Here is an 18101-nt window from a genome sequence, read left to right on the forward strand (position 1 = left end):
ATCTTTAGTAAAAATACAAAAATTAGCCAGGCATGGTGGCACATGCCTGTAGTCCCAGCTACTAGGGAGGTTGAGGCAGGAGAATCGCTTGAACCCGGGAAGCGGAGGTTGCAGTGCAACGCCACTGCACTCCAGCCTGGGTGACAGAGTGAGAGACTGTCTCAAAGAAAAAGAAAACATACTGTTTTGTTTTTTTTTTAAACTGTTTCATTATATCTTACTGTTTCATTATTTCTTTGGTTAATACTCATCCTTTTGACCCTGAAGATCAAAAGTTGAAGCAGCATAAACTTTTTTCTTTTTTTTGAGATAGGGTCTGGCTCTGTCACTCAGGCTGGAGTGATCTCAGCTCACTGCAACCTCCCCCTTCCATCCTCAAGAGGTCCTCCCACCTCAGCCTCCTGTAGCTGGGACTACAGGCGTGTGCCACCATGCCGGGCTAATTTTTGTATTTTTTGTAGAGTCTGGGTTTTACCTTGTTGGCCCAGGCTAATCTAGAACTCCTGGGTTCAAGCGATTCACCCACCTTGGCCTCCCAAAGTGTTGAGATTACAGGCGTGTGCCACAGCACCCCCCAACTTGAAGGTAAAAGACTGCTCCAAGGTGGCTTAACCGTGGCTAACTAGCATAACCAACCTAAATTAGGGGGCACTGTGTGAGAGAAAATTGCTCCTGGATGCTGCAGCTAAGGACTCAACTCATAGTTAGCTTTAGAAGCTAGGATCAGTTTGCCTAGATAACATTTTAGCGAAAAAGTCTTTGCAGATTATACAGATTACCATGGCATTATTTTTTCTTTTGCAACAGAGTCTCTGTTGCCCAGGCTGGAGTGCAGTGGTACGATTTCGGCTCACTGCAACCTCTGCCTCCCGGATTCAAGCAATTCTCATGTCTCAGCCTCCTGAGTAGCTGGGATTAGAGGCGTGTGCCACCATGCCTGGCTAATTTTTGTGTTTTCAGTAGAGACAGGGTTTCGCCATGTTGGCTAGGCTGGTCTCAAATTCCTGGCCTCAAGGGATCCACCCACCTCTGCGTCCCAAAGTGCTAAGATTACAGGTGTGAGCTAGCAAGCACGGCAACCATGGCATATTTCTTACAGCCTTCCCCACTACCTCCTCTCCTTAGAGTCATCACAAAACAAAACTTAAGCAGTTCACATGCCAGTTTCTGTGGAAAGCATTACTGATCTAATTTAGTTGTTATTCTGTGTTTCCATAGCACCTTAGGAAAATCGGTATTAGAAGCACAGGGGTACTTATGTGAATTGCAAGTTTGCTTATTTGCCCATCTCTGAGTAGACTCAATAAAGGCAGACGTGTGATCTTACTGTGTTCACTTCCTTGATACCCGGAGGTCCAATCATAAGAGTGTAACGCCTGAAGTTAGACCTCGGTCATTGGTACTGTTTTGTATGACAGTAATTAAGCAAGTAACTTAACATCAGTTTCATCTGTAAAATGGAAATTATGATAATAACTTCATAATGGTATGAATCTCCTAATGCCTGGTATGTGGTAGCACTTGTTAAGTGTTAGTCATTATTATTAATGGCTAAGTGAATGGATCAGGCTAGAGTCTAAGTTTAAAGATAATACCCTTATCTGACTCCTCCAAACAAACTGTACTCAAAAGGAGCATGAATGTGGTAGAATCAGCCCCAAGCAAGACCTCTGTAAAAAAGAACAGGCCGAGTGTGGTGGTTCATGCCTATAATCCCAGCACTTTGGGAGGCTGAGGCGGGCAGATCACGAGGTCAGGAGTTCAAGACCAGCCTGACCGATATAGTGAAACCTTGTCTCTACTAAAAATACAAAAATTAGCCGGACGTGGTGGTGTGTGCCTGTAGCAGCTACTCAGGAGGCTGAGGCAGGAGAATCGCTTGAACCCAGGGGGTAGAGGTTGCAGTGAGCCAAGATCGTGCCGTTGCACTCCAGCCTGGGTGACAGAGCGAGACTCCATCTCAAAGAAAAAAAAAAAAGAAAGAAAATAAGAAAAAAGTCAGTCTGGATAACTTTAGGTACAATATACAGTTATGTTTAGTGATCAAAACAAGGTTTTACTCTGTATGAACTCCTGCCAGGGGATAGAACTAAAACATGAAAAGTAACTGCTACGAAAGCACTGTAGATCCTTTTGCTGATGTTTCATTATCACTGTAAGATTTTAAAGTATGAGTACCCTTCAAAAGTGTTCTATTTTCAGTAAGTTGTAATAGCTCACCTTATAACTTATGTGCAATAAAAATTCCCACTTGGAGACTGGATTAAGAAAATGTGGCACATATACACCATGGAAGACTATGCAGCCATAAAAAAGGATGAGTTTGTGTCCTTCGTAGGGACATGGATGCAGCTGGAAACCATCATTCTTAGCAACCTATCACAAGAACAGAAAACCAAACACCGCATGTTCTCACTCATAGGTGGGAACTGAACAATGAGATCACTTGGACTCGGGAAGGGGAACATCACACACTGGGGCCTATCATCGGGAGGGGGGAGCGGGGAGGGATTGCAATGGGAGTTATACCTGATGTAAATGACGAGTTGATGGGTGCTGACGAGTTGATGGGTGCAGCACACCAACGTGGCACAAGTATACATATGTAACAAACCTGCACGTTATGCACATGTACCCTAGAACTTAAAGTATAATAATAATAATTAAAAAAAAAATTCCCACTTGGCCGGGTGTGGTGGCTCACGCCTCTAATCCTAGCACTTTGGGAGGCCGAGGCGGGCAGATCACGAGGTCAGGAGTTCAAGATCACCCTGACCACCATGGTGAAACCCTGTCTCTACTAAAAATATAAAAATTAACTGGATGTGGTGGTGCGCGCCTGTAATCCCAGCTACTCGGGAGGCTGAGGCAGGAGAACTGCTTGAACCTGGGAGGTGGAGGTTGCAGTGAGCCAAGATCGTGCCACCGCACTCCAGCCTGGGCAACAGAGCGAGACGCCGTCTCAAAAAAACAAAACAAAACAAAACAAAAAAACTCACTTGGCCAGGCGCGGTGGCTCATGCCTCTAATCTCACCACTTTGGGAGGCCGAGACGGTGGATCACGAGGTCAGGAAATTGAGACCATCCTGGCTAACATGGTGAAACCCCTTCTCTACTAAAAATACAAAAAATTAGCCGGGCATGGTGGCACGCACCTATAATCCCAGCTTCTCAGGAGGCTGGGGCAGGAGAATCACTTGAACCCGGGAGGCAGAGGTTTCAGTGAGCCGAGGTCGTGCCACTGCACTCCAGCCTGGGTGACAGAGCGAGACTCCATCTCAAAAAAAAAAGACTTTTTAAATATTATACTCATAATTCTGTGAATGAAGGATTATCATCCTCTTCTAAGAATTTGCAGAGTAGTTAAATGCCAAAAATAGAGTATTTTATATGGTAGACACTCAATAAATACGGTTGAAAGAATGAATGTTTTGGGGGAAGAAAGAATGAATGACTTGTCGAGGTCAAAGAACTAGCAAGTAGTGAATCAGGGATTCAGATCTGGCTTTATGACTCCAAAGCAGTTTAAAGCCATAAATATTGTCCTTGCCAGCTTACCCTCTTCCACAGCTATCCAGGAATTGTAGAACTAGACAAAATTTGTGTTCTAAAGTAGTCTGGCGGTAAAACTGGTCCTGGCAAACCTGTTTGCAAAGTTATTACACACGTCTGCCAGTCAAGATCAAGGAACATATCTAAGGAATTGCAGAGGCAGGCACTCAAAATATTAAACGTATGCATAGATTCTTATGTAAAGGTAAAAGAAAATCTATATAATAATCCTCCAGACTTCTGGAACTCTGAGCTCCTTAGCCTAGCATTTGGAGGCCCTCCATAATGGAGGTCTTTAATATTGTTAAGGTTTTCTCTCTCACAAACCTTTCTTCACATCTCCTTACACTTCTTCCTCATTGCTTTCTACACGTTTCTTAATATTCCCCCATCTTCATTTCTGCACTGTTCTATGTCTGAAATCATCCTCTGTATCTACTTATCAAATTATTATCCATTTTTCTTGATAGTACTTTAAAGCATTCTCCCTTCTCCACAATCTTAACATCTTTTTGAACCTCTCTGAGGTCAGTGATTTCTTTTATTCCTGTATTATTACAGATAATAGGAATCAAATAATTATATGAATGAATGAGTGGTAAACTTCTAGCAGACAGGAGTCTTGTTCACCTTGTATCGCCCAAGCAGCCTAGCCTTTTGGGAGATAGGATGCTCAGGTTTGAAGAACATGTAATCAAATATAGGTTAGGGACTGGGGTCCACCTCTTTATAGCTTGATGATCAGGGACAATTAGTTCTACCTCTTTGTAGCTTGATGACCAGGGGCAGTTAACCTTTCAGAAGTATAATTTTGTGAGTAAAATGAAACCTCAGGTAGGCTTAAAAAAATGATAATCAGTAGTTCTTTGTATGCAGTTCAGAATATGCAGAAGTATTTCTTGAATCTTTATACAGTTGAATTGAATCACCTTCTAGTGTGCTACTTTCCAAGGGATATACTGATAAGTAATCAGTTATGATAAAAACATATAGTCTAGAATTCAGGGTAACCACACATGAAACAAAGCAAACTGTACAAGACGATAAAGTATGTGATACAGGAATTCAGAGGAGAAGAGAAGGTCATTAGTAAACCCAAGTAGAGTCCTGAAAGGTGATCTAAAAGCTGTGCAGTATTTGGAAGGGAGCAATGGAAAGGAGGATAAGAACAATATGAACAAAGATTGTAGTGAGCATGTTTTTGACATGAGGGGATGTCAGACAAGCTCTAGAGAAAAAACCAGTTTTGAAGAATAGTTACGATAGATCTACCTTGGAAAGGCCTTCAGACCTCAAGAAGTCTTTCCATTACTCACCACTTCTGTCTCCAAATTCATTCAGCATGTATATATTGATCATTGACACCATCTGTTGTTTGAGCCTCATTTCCCAGTAGACTTCTCTCACACAGCCTTCACATTGAGCTTTTTGCTGCCTCCTGAACGTGGTCATTTTTCTGCCCTTCCCACCTTTAATGTCTCAGCAGCATTTGGCATAATTGATCCCGCCCTCCTATTTGAAACAGTTATTTCTTTTGGCTCCCTTATACTAGACTTTCTTGATTTTTCTTTTCTCTCCTTTGATAAAAAGATTTGTCAATCTCCTTTAAACTGACTCATTCTCCTCTGCTTGATTTCAAATGACTGAAATGCCCTAGGGTTCCATCTAGGCCTCTCTTTTCTCTGTGTCACTTATTTTTCTAGGTAATTTATTTTGGCCACGAAGCCTAAAAACTGACTACATGCTACTGACTCGCCTGCTCTGGGCTCTCTTACTTGATCTTTGAGTCTTATATTCAACTGTACATGACATTTTCTTTTTACTGTGTAATAGACATCTCAAAACATCTCAGTAGACATCTCAAATTTTGAACGAAAACTTCGCTCTCAATTTCTCCACCTCACCTGCCACTATTCCACTTTTTCTTGTTAAATGTAATTCCATTCTCCTATTTACTTAGGCCAGAAACCTTGGGGTTATGTTTTTCTCTCACACTCCCTCAGTAAGTGGTCTGACTTCCACCTCTAAAATATATTCTGAACTTGACAACTTTTCATCTCTGCCTCTACCACCTTAGTCCAAGCTACTATCGCTTCTTTCCTGAACCAGCCTCCTGTCTGCTTTCCCTACCTCCAGTCTTTGCTCTCTGTAGCCAGAGCAGCCAGAATAATCTTATATAAATGTAAATGTAAGTCATATCTTACCAGTTCCCATTATAAAATGTTTCAGGGGCGGGCCAGGCACTGTGGCTCACACCTGTAATCCCAGCACTTTGTGAGTCTGAGGTGGGCGGATCATGAGGTCAGGAGTTCAAGACCAGTCTGATCAACATGGTGAAACCTCATCTCTACTAAAAATGCAAAAATTAGCTGGGCGTGGTGGTGCATGCAGCTCCTTAGCACCTGGAACAATGCAAGTCATCAAGTTTAAACTCCCATGGTAGTTTTCCAGAAGGCAACATTTCCATGTGAGATACAAAGATGAATAAGACTCTTGCCTTCTAGAAATTCACAATTCATTCAATATTCAGTAAATATTTATCTGCAGTGTGTCACACATTATGCTTAATTTCTTTCTTTTCTTTCTTTTTTTTTTTTTTTTAAGACAGAGTCTCCCTCTGTTACCCAGGCTGGAGTGCAGTGGTGCCATCTCAGCTCACTACAACCTCCGCCTTCTGGGTTCAAGTGATTCTCCTGCCTCAGCCTCCCAAGTAGCTGGGACTACAGGAGCCCAGCATGACGCCCAGCTAAATTTTTTTTGTATTTTAGTAGAGACGAGGTTTCACCATGTTGCCCAGGGTGGTCTCGAACTCCTGAGTCCAGGCAATCCACCCGCCTCAGCTTCCCAAAGTGCTGGGATTACAGGCGTGCGCCAGTGCGCCCAGCCCATTATGCTTAATTTCTAAGGATATAATGACAAAGGTCCTTGCTTCAAGAAATTCTATTTTAGTTGGGTATGATTTCCTTTTATTTTGATTAGTAATATTTCATGATATGTATGTTGGTGCTTGCTAGGTATTGTCTATAAGCTGTGAATGCTATGGAAGACAATAGGGCAGACAGAGTATCTGCCTAATTCTTCTTCTTTTTTTTTTTTTTGTTTGAGATAGAGTCTTGCTCTGTCACCCAGGCTGGAGTGCAGTGGCACAATCTCAGCTCACTGCAAGCTCCGCCTCCCGGGTTCACGCCATTCTCCTGCCTCAGCTGGGACTACAGGCGCCTGCCACCATGCCCGGCTAATTTTTTGCAGTTTTAGTAGAGATGGGGTTTCACCTTGTTAGCCAGGATGGTCTCCATCTCCTGACCTCATGATCCGCCGGCCTCGGCCTCCCAAAGTGCTGGGATAATAGGCGTGAGCCACCGCACCCGGCCTATCTGTCTAATTCTAATCTTTATGTTGTCTGTGTATTCATCACATAGTTACAGATGAGCAAAGGAGGAAAGTTGAAGGCTAAAACCATGGAGCACACCCAAAATATTTTCCTGGTACCATAGGCATGGCAAAATTACACTTGAGACAGGCAGTAGAAATTATTCAGGCATACTAGTGATAGGTCTTTATTTTCAATAGTGATGAAAATAATGTTTCTAATATTTAATACTCATTTAATATTACTTTAATACTTCTATTATTCCATAACAGCTATTTCACTTGTAATTAAACCAGAATCTTTGTGTATACATTTTAGTAGCATATTTGGAATTTGATATAATTGACAGTTTCAGGAGGAGAAAAAAATAGAACCATGACTTATATTTCTTATTTTTTGTCACTAATTTCATATACTCTTCATGGTTCTGATACGTTTCTAAATTTTGGAACTTTGTTATGGACTTTACAAAATGTTGCTATGATTTTTCCAGTTTCTAAGTTCTGTGTATTACTGAGTCCTAAGTGAAAGCACAATTATTTTGAATGAATTTTTACATAGCAAGTAAAGTTCTGTAGATTTCAATATTTTCTGAATTTTGACTGAAATCATATTATATTATACAACATTCATGAATATAAACAATAGCTTCATACTTCTGTTATTCTAGAACAGCTATTTCACTTGGAATTGAAGCAGAGTCTTTGAATATACATTTTAGTAGCATATTTGGAGTTGATATAATTGACAGTTTTGTTGGAGGAGATACATATGCAGATATTATGAATTAGCATATATGACTTGTAGAAAATTCTTAAGTATACAAGGCATTTAGACTTGAAATTTAAAAACACCTTGGTAGAGAAAGAGTTAACAGGTTAGCTCCCCTTGGTTGTTCTCAGTGTCTTCTCTTGCCTTTAGGAGCTGAAAATATGATAACATTGGGCCCGGACATGCCTGTGTGGAGGTTAGGGTACTCCTGGGGTTTTTGCAGCTAGCTGTAAAGCAAGCTAGAACTTGTTCATCTCTAAGTTCCTTGTTTTTCTTTCAACCCTTTCAGTGCCCTGCAGGAGTCATTAAATCAAAACTTCATGCTGATCATCACCCACCGAGAAGTCCAGCGGGAGTACAACCTGAACTTCTCAGGAAGCAGTACTATTCAAGAGGTGAGTTATGTCTCACAGCTAAGAAATAAAGGTAGCTCATTATAGCTAATGTTGACCCTGTTAAAGAGGGCTTATCTGTTCTGGTTGGAAATTCTCTTTATGTTTCATTATTGGGTTCTTAAATTTTAATTAACTGGAGCATCAATGATTACTGTAGATACACTAAATGACTTGACCTAGAAAGAAAGATGTAAATGGGAACTCTTGATAATTTTTAAACTCATCAACTTGAAACGCTTCTTAAAAATAACTGATTATTACGTAATATATTTCATGGTTTTATAGTCATTATTAGAAATACTACTTAGGAAACTGTTGACAACATTCATTTTGGAGGATGCTTATATTTTATTTGAAAGGATGCTCTCAAATAATTATTTATACTGTGTACTCTGCCTGTTTCTAAAAGGAATTTGAGGGAACTTTTCTTAAGCAGCTCAATCCTGCCCTTGGGCAGTATTCCTAAGATGCTGTTGGAGACTATCTTTTAGCTTAGAATATGAGAAGGGTCTATTTATAGTGTCAATATTTTCTTCAGCACGACCAACCAGGGCCACTGTTTCAAAAGAGAACCTCCCCCAAGAGAGAAGAGGTACCTTCTTGGTATGCCTTGGGCCCCACCCACCTAAAAGCTAACAATTTATCTCCATGGAGGGTGGGGGGAATATTTAAAGCTATGACAGGACTTATGTTTAGAAACATTGAAATGATGACTATGTTGTATTACACCTTATAAATTATGAAAGCAACAGTCATTTGTCTACTAATTTTTTCTGAAGAGAATTAATCATGCTTAATCTTGGATTATTTTATAATTTTTTCCTTAGACTACATTGCTTAAAATAATCACTTAATGTCATTGTGAAAGAATAAGTTTTCACCCTAGTGTTTTCTTTCAGAAATATATGAACTGTTTCTGTAGACTATTAATGGTTTCCTTTTTTATATTGTGTTAATGAATTTCAGCTTCTGAATTTGACATGAATAACTCATTGCTTTTGGTTTATTTTCTTTATTGATTACTTGAATAGTTTATTGACTAGAAACTAAAGTCTTTAAAATTTTTTTCTGATCTGATTCCTAAACTGAATCATAGGTTTGCGTTATTTGATTTTTTTCAGGATTTTAAATATGTATAAATTGTAATTTCATTTTCAACCTCCATAATGAGTATTTTATTCTCTAAATTAAGAAACTTAATTCCTTAAAGAATCATTTGTGTTTTTCTGGTAGAAATAATGTTTTGCTGTGGCTCCACCTCCGAGTTATTATAGCATCTGAAATTTTACAGGATAGTAAAATCTAAATTGTGTATGTGAATATAATGAAACAAGGAAATTTAGATTTAAAATAACTTCAGTTTAACCAACAAAAGAAAGATCAGAGGTAAATTCATTTTATTGCTGACTTGAAAATTGAAGAATAGTATAATGCGTGATGAATAAATATAGTTTGCTTTTTTTTCCTTTGGGGTTGAATTTTCTAGCCATAATTTTGCTGCCACCCTCTCAACCCCCCACCCCCAGTTTCTGTTATTTGAGTGTGTTTCAGCTTTCTCCCACAAGAGGGCAGAAAGGACTATTCAGCAGATAGCCTAAAAATGCCATTCAGTGTTTTCAAATTAGCTTCTCTTATATTAACAAAAAGGAGCATAATGGCCAAGTTATTGTTTGATTTACAGATAATTGGCATATTGCAGAGAGGAGACTTAATTTCACCCTTTTAAATTAAACAGGGAGATTTAAAAAGACATAAAATATTCATTAATGTTCGGTGATTATAAAGTAGTGGCATATATTTATTTTGCCTTTATTACTGTTTCGATGGGAAAATACTGCAAATATTTCCGAAATCGAGTTGGCCATACTGACAAGTTGAAATGTTTAAGCAGCGTTAATGCAATCTGCTCACACCTGATATCCTATGCAGAATGATTCAAAATGACTACATCAATTATTAAAAGAAATATTTAAAATTCTGTAAATGTGCCATTGTGTGCCACAGTTGGCTGAAACTGTTCTCCGTGGCCTGCTATTTAGATTATCAAATATATCTTAAGCTTCAAGGACTTAAAAACAGTAAATCATTTTTATACCATTTTTATGTCATTTTTAAAATGTTCCAGAAATATTTTTGCCAAGACAGATATTCTTATGTATTTCTTGTCAAGAATTTGGTTTCTTCTCCTTTTTCCTTTTTTTCCCTTTAAGTAAATTTAAAATAATATTTTTAAATGCTAGTTTGCCCAGAACAAATAAATGCAGTTGCTACTTATGTCACTTGCTTCTCTGTGAGTAGACAGGTACACATAGGCTGTTTTATTCTGTACAACTTAGATAAAGGATGTGGGACTTCTCTGGGCCTAGTTCTGTGACTTTTCTGCTTCAACTTGTGGAACACCTGTGATGGAGGGGGTAGTTTCAGGTGAAGGACAAGGTGTTCTTATCTACAGCTATTCAATCCACAGTGACACTTAAGTATGTACATTTTTTCTTGTTGCATGATTGGAAATTTAGTTTGATTTTATCAAGATAAAAATATAATTATGAAACAATTTTGTAGTTTTATTTTATAATGCTAGTATTTGTTTTTTATTAATGTGAAAGCTTAATGATACCATATGTGCTAAATTGTAAATTAATCTATCTCACCAGTTTCAGGAATTTCTTTTCAGTATTAATAGGTCCAAGAATAAATCCTGACTAATATAATTGAAGGAAAGGAAAAAATGTTCAATACACAAAAGTTCCTGGTCATTTTTTTAGTGTATTTTTTATATATATATATATTTTTTTTTAATTTTTGAAAACCTTGCATTTTTAAAAGAAAACTTTGCACTATTTTTCACCCAGAGGGAAATTTCTATTAAATGAAATAGGATTGAAAAAGGCACTATGATTTCAACTTTTAATTAGAACAAAGTACATTTTTTAAAAATACTGAGTTAGAAAATAGCACTAAAATGCAGTTTGAATTTCAAATAAACCATTCAATGACCATATGGTCATTGCAAGTTAATGGTGATAAACCAAGAGGTGTTCAAGTGTTTGTTCATTCTGGCTTTGTGGTCTGCTGCCTCACAATGCATGACTTGTGTCCTTTAGGTGCTCTAGATTTTAATTTAAGCCAGTTGGTTATTGAGGGTTTTCATTTTGATTTTGTTTTTTAAAAACTCTGTACAAATCCTTCCACTTACATTATCCTCCTAGTTGAGGAGAAAGCAGTGACAGTATAAAAAGGTCAGAATGGAGAGAGTTGCAAGTAGTCTTAAGAAGAAAAATCTTTTCTCTTTTCCGTTATGACCAAACAGCTTGTAAAAAATATCAAAGAATGCAACAGTAATTCTGTGATAGTCTGTCTTTTCAACCTTTTTGAGTCCTAAATTAGCTATTTGTCACACTTTAAAATTGTGAGTTTCCTTATATTTAAACAGGCTTACTTTAATGAATTTTTTTTACACTGAGAATTCAGATTTTTCAACAGTTTATTGAGCAGATTCTAGCAATTCTCACTAATACTATTAAAGATCTGTGGTTATAAATGCGCTTGGGGTGGGTTAAATTAAAGGGAAAAAAAGATTGATTTGCTTTCAGCAAATCCAAAACCCAGGTGTGGAAAAGGATATGAAGTCCCTGAAATCAAGCCAACTTTTCTTGGAAACTGATTCTTTGTTATCGGCCTTACTACTGCAAAAGCTTCTGTTAGGCAAAATATTGTTTTCTTTGTAGATGTCATATAAATTTAAGGAATATACACATGACCCAGAATAACAATAAGAAACCTAAGTATTTTTAGTGCAGAATCATGGAGTATTACTTACCTATTATAGCAAGAAGCATGATGAATAGCTTATTGGAATTATTTAAATCCTCTTCCAAGTTTCACTTTACCCCAGAATTCTCACTGTTCTTATTAATGTTGATTTAGTTCTTAATGGCATGAAAGGGGAAAATTGACAACCTATAAAGATGTATCTTGCAGGGAGTAGTAAAACGTTTCAGTACTATTACGGCGTTGTACAAACTAGTGATTAAGTGAGAAGCCAATAGAGTTGAATTAGTCTTAGGAACTGAATGAACTAAATACATAGATTATACCAATCCTTAAAAATAATCTTGGCTAAGTAATCATGAGGCTAACTCTGATTCTGAACATTTGAACCTAATGTCGGATTTTGTGTGTTGTGTCTATTTTTCTACTTGCTACTTTCTTAACTTGGTTGACTAGCGTATATTTTGGACTATTCTCCTTTAATGCTGGTGGCCAGTAACAGTAATTAAAATATGTAGTCTTTTACAGATTGTGCTAATTATTGATGTTCTAGTAGTGGGTTGACTATAACTCCTTAACTAACATGGCCTTTCTGTAAATGTTTTAAGTATTGGGTGTTTTTTTTTGGTTTGTTTGTTTTGTTTTCCAGTATGGGGAGGGTTGGGGTTGCTGGCACAGAACTGAAGTAAGAGTAGAGTAACTGAGAATGTGCATATGCAAGAGGGTAAATTAAGTTGTGTGCTTATTTAATTAAAAGTGTGAGTGGTTTGTTTTTACTGCAAGATAAATGGCATATATTGGATCAATTAGAATGAACCAATTTAATTAACATATATTATAGTTTGATTTTTTAAAATTTGAAATCACGAATGACATTTTAGCAAGAATGAAAGAGATAATTTCTTCTGCAACTGGGCAGTGAATTCAAGCCTTTATTCAGCTTTCAGAAAAGAAGATTACACATCTTTTAAATATGCATATATATTATTAGTTTCAAGTTGCATTTGAAAACTGAGATCTGTTGAAATCATACCACTTCAAATAAATAAATCAGTAGGGATCATTTTATAAATATTGAGGTTTCCTATGATTCTTAATAAATTATCCCCTGAGGTAATAAATTTAATATTTATAACGCAGCTCTTTGGAACTGACAAGTCTTTTCCCCTCTCTGGAAGTGTTTTAGAATAATCTGGATTGGATCTCTTTTTCGGCCCATATAAGTATTTGTCTACCTGCGTTTCAAGATGATAGAAGCAATGACATTTTAAGAATTAAGAGCAATCTTTAGCCTTCTGTTACTTAAGATATGTGTATCAAACATCATAGCTGACCACATTTCATAATCTGTGATTTGTGTGTTGGTAGTTTTGAAATGCCTGGGTTAAGAGAAATTACGTTCAGTTATCAGAAACTAATAAACATAAGATTTTTTTATATGCAAGAAAAGGCAGAGAGTAAATAATTGCACTGGTGACCAATACTGTAATAATCCTGTTTTACAATATGCACTTGACAGGTTGTAATAGTGCTAATTGAAGAGACTAATTCACACTTGCTTCATTCTATTCAAAGGCAAAATCAGCAGCTTGTTTTGCTTTTGACCAGATGGTCCTCATGAACACCTACTGTGCACTTTAAGTGCTTTACTAGAATTACAAAGGCCGGGGGCTGCGTTCGACTCCAAATGATTTGAGAAGAGAGAGAGGGGGGAAAAGAACCTCTGTGCTCAATGGATTTGGTGCAAGTAAATTAATTCTAGTGGACCCATTACACACTGAGCCCCCTTTTCAAAGCTCTGAGCCTCCTCGCTTGCTCTGTAGCAATGAGAAAGAGAAAGGCAGATTACTGCAAACAGAAATAAAAAAAAAAGGGGGTATGAAAGGGAGAAAAGAGGCCTTGAAGCCTTTCATATCATTTGAGTTTTTCAAGTGCGTTATTTTTGGGGAGGGTGGATGTATGAAAAGCCAATTGGAGTTTTTTTTGTTTTAAAGTGCGCTATTTAAGCACCATGAATATAGGCGCAAGAGCAACAGTTGACTGAGTTTACTGTGATGAAGCTTTGTGTCCGAGGATGAATCAAATTCATTATATTCAACTCTTTGTGTTTTAACATGAATGTAGGGTTAGTTTCACAAGACTGTGTCTGTTTAGGATAATTATAATTTAATATTTTCCTTTCATAAAGTTATCACTGTAGATGTCTAAAATTTTAATCAAAGCAGATTTTGTACATTGACTTTGAAGCACCCTGACAGTTTAAAATTCAAAGGAAAGCTTTTTTAGTTTTCAAAAGAAAAGAAAGGCTCATTCTAATGGCATTGAAGGAGAGATTATTATAACTAATTAGAAGTCACACATCTGTTAGCTTTTGGTTTGTGACTTATTTATGTATTTTTTGAGTAAAATATATACTTTAAAAATATATTGCTGTTATTGTGTGAACCTAAAGGGATAAAATGCACTTAAAAGAGAACCATTCGTTTCAGCCAACCATTTTTGGCAAATCTCTAGATGGTCCTATAAAAATATGTAATGCAGTAAAGCACATTAAGTGTGAATTGCAGTTGTATAATTAATAATCTTAATTTGGAATATGCTTTCAAACAGTATTTTCACACAGTTCTGTTATCATAATTCTGATTATTAACCAAAGTTATGAGATAAAAAAACTTGTCCAGGTTGTACAAATTTGTAGTTGTTCCTTATCCTTAAAGCTGTTCACGTATAGTACTGTAATTTGGAATACTAACACTGTAAAATAATTAGTTCTTATTGTAAACTATGTAGGTTAGGACACAAGGAATCAAATATAGGAATATATATCACCCGCTTTTTATGTTTTTGTAGTTCTAAATTTAATTATTGTGATATATTTTAGTGGCATTGTTTACTTTTGTTTGATGGCATATATTACTGCCACCATGTTCCAGTTCATTTTAATTATAGCTATTATCAAAGAATACAACAAAATTACACCAGTAGTGCGTAATGATAATTGTAAAAGTTTCATAGTCTTTTTAAAGTTTGGATTATCTCTTCAAATGAATGCCTAGAATTTATATTTTAAAAGGCATATTGCATCAATATGTTTTTTATGTCAATAAGTTTTAATTACAGTTTTAGAAAATAAAACACAGAAATGCACAAGCAACCACAAAAATCTTTTTTATTTCTCAAATACTTCATTTAAGAGGGTAGCATGCCTTTTATATATTTAAAATAAAATTTGATTCATATTAATGTACTCATACTTTGGGAGTGCTCATTCAAATGTGAGTTTTAGAGTGAGGAGGGATATAAGGAGAGTTCCCAAACCTTCCACCAGCAAAATATCCAATGAAATTTATAAGTAATGAGGCATTAATGAATTGATATCCTTGGGGAGAAAAACATTTCAAGAAAAAATATGAAAGATTAAGCAATACTCACTGCAGAAATTTTTTTGCAGCAGACCATTTAAAATAAAGGTAAAGGTACTAGATTTCTTTCTTGTAGGTACAATAAAAAGCTATCTTTAAAGCCAGAACCTTAGTTAGCAGAAGTGGATTGATCACGACCATGTATGTAGTCACTTATTTCACTTGTTTAGATGGGGCTGATTCTTTGGTTTCACAGAAACAGTGCTCCTCATGCATGAAGAAGAGGTTTTTCTTTTTCAGTATTAAAATATTAACTCCTAGATTCCTGAATGCCAGAGATAAGGTTCTTTTCCTAGGGTCTGTGTTGGGAAAGGCTATAATTTCTTCATAGATGTAGTAAGTACCACATTACTTAAGCTGAGAAGTATTTTAACATTTAACTATCTTCCAGTCCTAAGATAAGAAATAGTAACCTCTTCATTCCTCCCCAACCCTCTGTAAAACAAACACACACACACACACACACACACAAGGAATTAAACCACAGGATGGGTAAGTGAATATAAAGTGCTCATAAATATAAGCTGGACCAAGACTTGGCATATTAAGATAAGGCCTGCATGTAGAAAATTATTTACATGTTTATCTTTATATGCCAAAGGTTATTTGGTTACAACCTCTTAAAACATCTGGTTATGGTAATTTTTCTTTTGTCTAATGTGTCTCATGTATGACTCAGTGTTAAACAGTTAAGCAGTTTTTCTTTTTCAAACATACTTTTTGTGATTAATGTTCTTTTAAAAAATCCTACGGCTCAATATAGGGCTATAGTGTAGTATCTTATTACCCTCAATGTATTTCTATTATTATTTTGAAAAACTTTTTTTTTTTTTTGGGAGAAAAAATATTTTAAAAGCTTGTAGTAAACATTTTATATAAATGACAAAATGTATTCCTTGCTTTGTGGTCATTGCGTGACCAGACAGTAGAGTACTGGATTGTTCTAGGGTTTTACAGCTGCAAGGCAAAAGCATCTGCTCATTGCAAAGCCGGCATTGTTTAATTTTGACACTGACTTTTCCATGAGTCTTGTACCAAGCACTGGATTAGATGCCACTAAGATGAAATTTGTTTTAAGTTGCTCCCAAAGTGCAGCTGTTCCTATATACAGCCTTGTAGCTTAACCAAAACAGACAGACATAGGATCAATCAGAATCTTTGTACAGGGTCACCTCAGTAGGCTAGGGGGCCCCAGAGAATGTTAATGATATTATTTATCATGAATAATTGCAAAATTAGTTTCTGGGCTTATTTAATATCTATAGCACAGCCCCCCACCTTTTAAAAGCAATAGAACTGTTATTAAATATTTAGCTTTTTAAACTGGATTATCATGGCTAAGTATTAGAGTACCCCTGTATGCATTAGGCACTATTCTTCCACAATCAATTGCAAGAAAAATGATTAGTTTATTGGTCAGTAAAGTAGTGATTGACTGAAAATAAGACCTATTCTAAAATTGTTTGCTAAAATCTTGAAAAGTGGACATTTTTATAGAATGATAATTTTTCTTTAATGTTTCAAGTGAATGAAAAATGAAAGAGCACCTCACTTCCCAGGTTTCCTGGGATTGTGTGAATTTCTACCCAGCTGGTCCAAATTGATTGATACAGGGCCAAATATTTGTCTGCCTACATTTCAAAGTCTATAATTTGCTAATGAATTGTGGTAATAATCTTTCATCATACATGAAAGATTTAGCCAAACGATTTGCTAAGTATATATTTTGATCATAAAATTTTTGGACTTACACCAAGCTTTACATCTACTTTACAGCTAATGCATGGGGGTGGAGGGAGGGCAGTAGGAAAAATAATACTGAACATGGACACTTGATGGAAAAGAATGAAGGAAGCGTGAGGAAAGAAGGTACTTTGGAAAAGAATAATACTGGGAAAGTCCCTGAGTGACAGAGGAAGACCAATTCTATTTGTACTTAGAGTTCAAAATAGAATTTTTAAAAATGCCAGTACAGTTTTAGTCCACAGTATCCGGAGATATATGGTATCCATTTAGATGAAGGCAAGGAAGGAATCTTTTTCTGTTTTGGCTACAGCTATTCCACACATTGATTATGATTATAATTTCCTAAAAACTTGATGCTGCAAAGTCTAATGCCCACAAAGTTTAAGTAATTGAGGCATAACAAAGACAAATGTTTATTGGGGTTGATTAGAAAGAATCTAATGAAGAAATAAATGTGATTTGACTAATTCTAGAAGAAGCTGAGACAGTAACCTAGTAAAGCTTTTGAAATGACTGTAGGCACCCAAGAGAACATTTTCTCCCTCCAAAACAAGGAAAGACTGTATAAAGGAAAATTTGGCTTGTGTCTGGGAGGCTATGTAGCATTAAGTTACCTTTGCTTGGGAAAGTGTAAACCTTAATTTTTATGTATTTTGGGAGAGAAGCATAAGATATACTCCACAGGAAATCCAGGATTACACTATGGAATGAGAGAGCTAGGCAATGTTCAAAATACAACTGTATCTTACACATGTAATACCTCTTCCATTGTTAGAAATCAAGGTGCCGTGATTTCCTATTTGACTTATATAATTTGAATTGTTTTCAAGTTGTCCATGTGGAGAATCTGAAATAATATTGATAGAATTTCCCTTGTCTAGCCATTTAATACCAAGTAGTTTAAAAAAAAAAAAAGACCGAGCACAGTGACTCACACCTGTAGTCCCAGCACTTTGGGAGGATGAGCTGAATGGGTGAATGGATCACCTGAGGTCAGGAGTTCGAGACCAGCCTGGCCAACATGGCAAAACCCCGTTTCTACTAAAAGTACAAAAATCAACCAGGTGTGGTGG

The 18101-nt window shown here is 36.6% G+C and overlaps 1 protein-coding gene across 5 annotated transcripts in view; it reads left to right on the forward strand.

The window, feature by feature from the left end:
* FAF1 (Fas associated factor 1) overlaps nucleotides 1–18101 on the forward strand; it is a 518996-nt gene that overhangs the window by 250890 nt on the left and 250005 nt on the right. For all 5 annotated transcript variants that reach the window (XM_077993853.1, XM_077993852.1, XM_077993856.1 and 2 more), the window contains 1 exon segment: nucleotides 7984–8089. In XM_077993853.1, the coding sequence (XP_077849979.1) occupies nucleotides 7984–8089 (106 nt within the window).

Source organism: Macaca mulatta, chromosome 1, assembly GCF_049350105.2.
Source record: "Macaca mulatta isolate MMU2019108-1 chromosome 1, T2T-MMU8v2.0, whole genome shotgun sequence".
Taxonomy (NCBI): Eukaryota; Metazoa; Chordata; class Mammalia; order Primates; family Cercopithecidae; genus Macaca; species Macaca mulatta.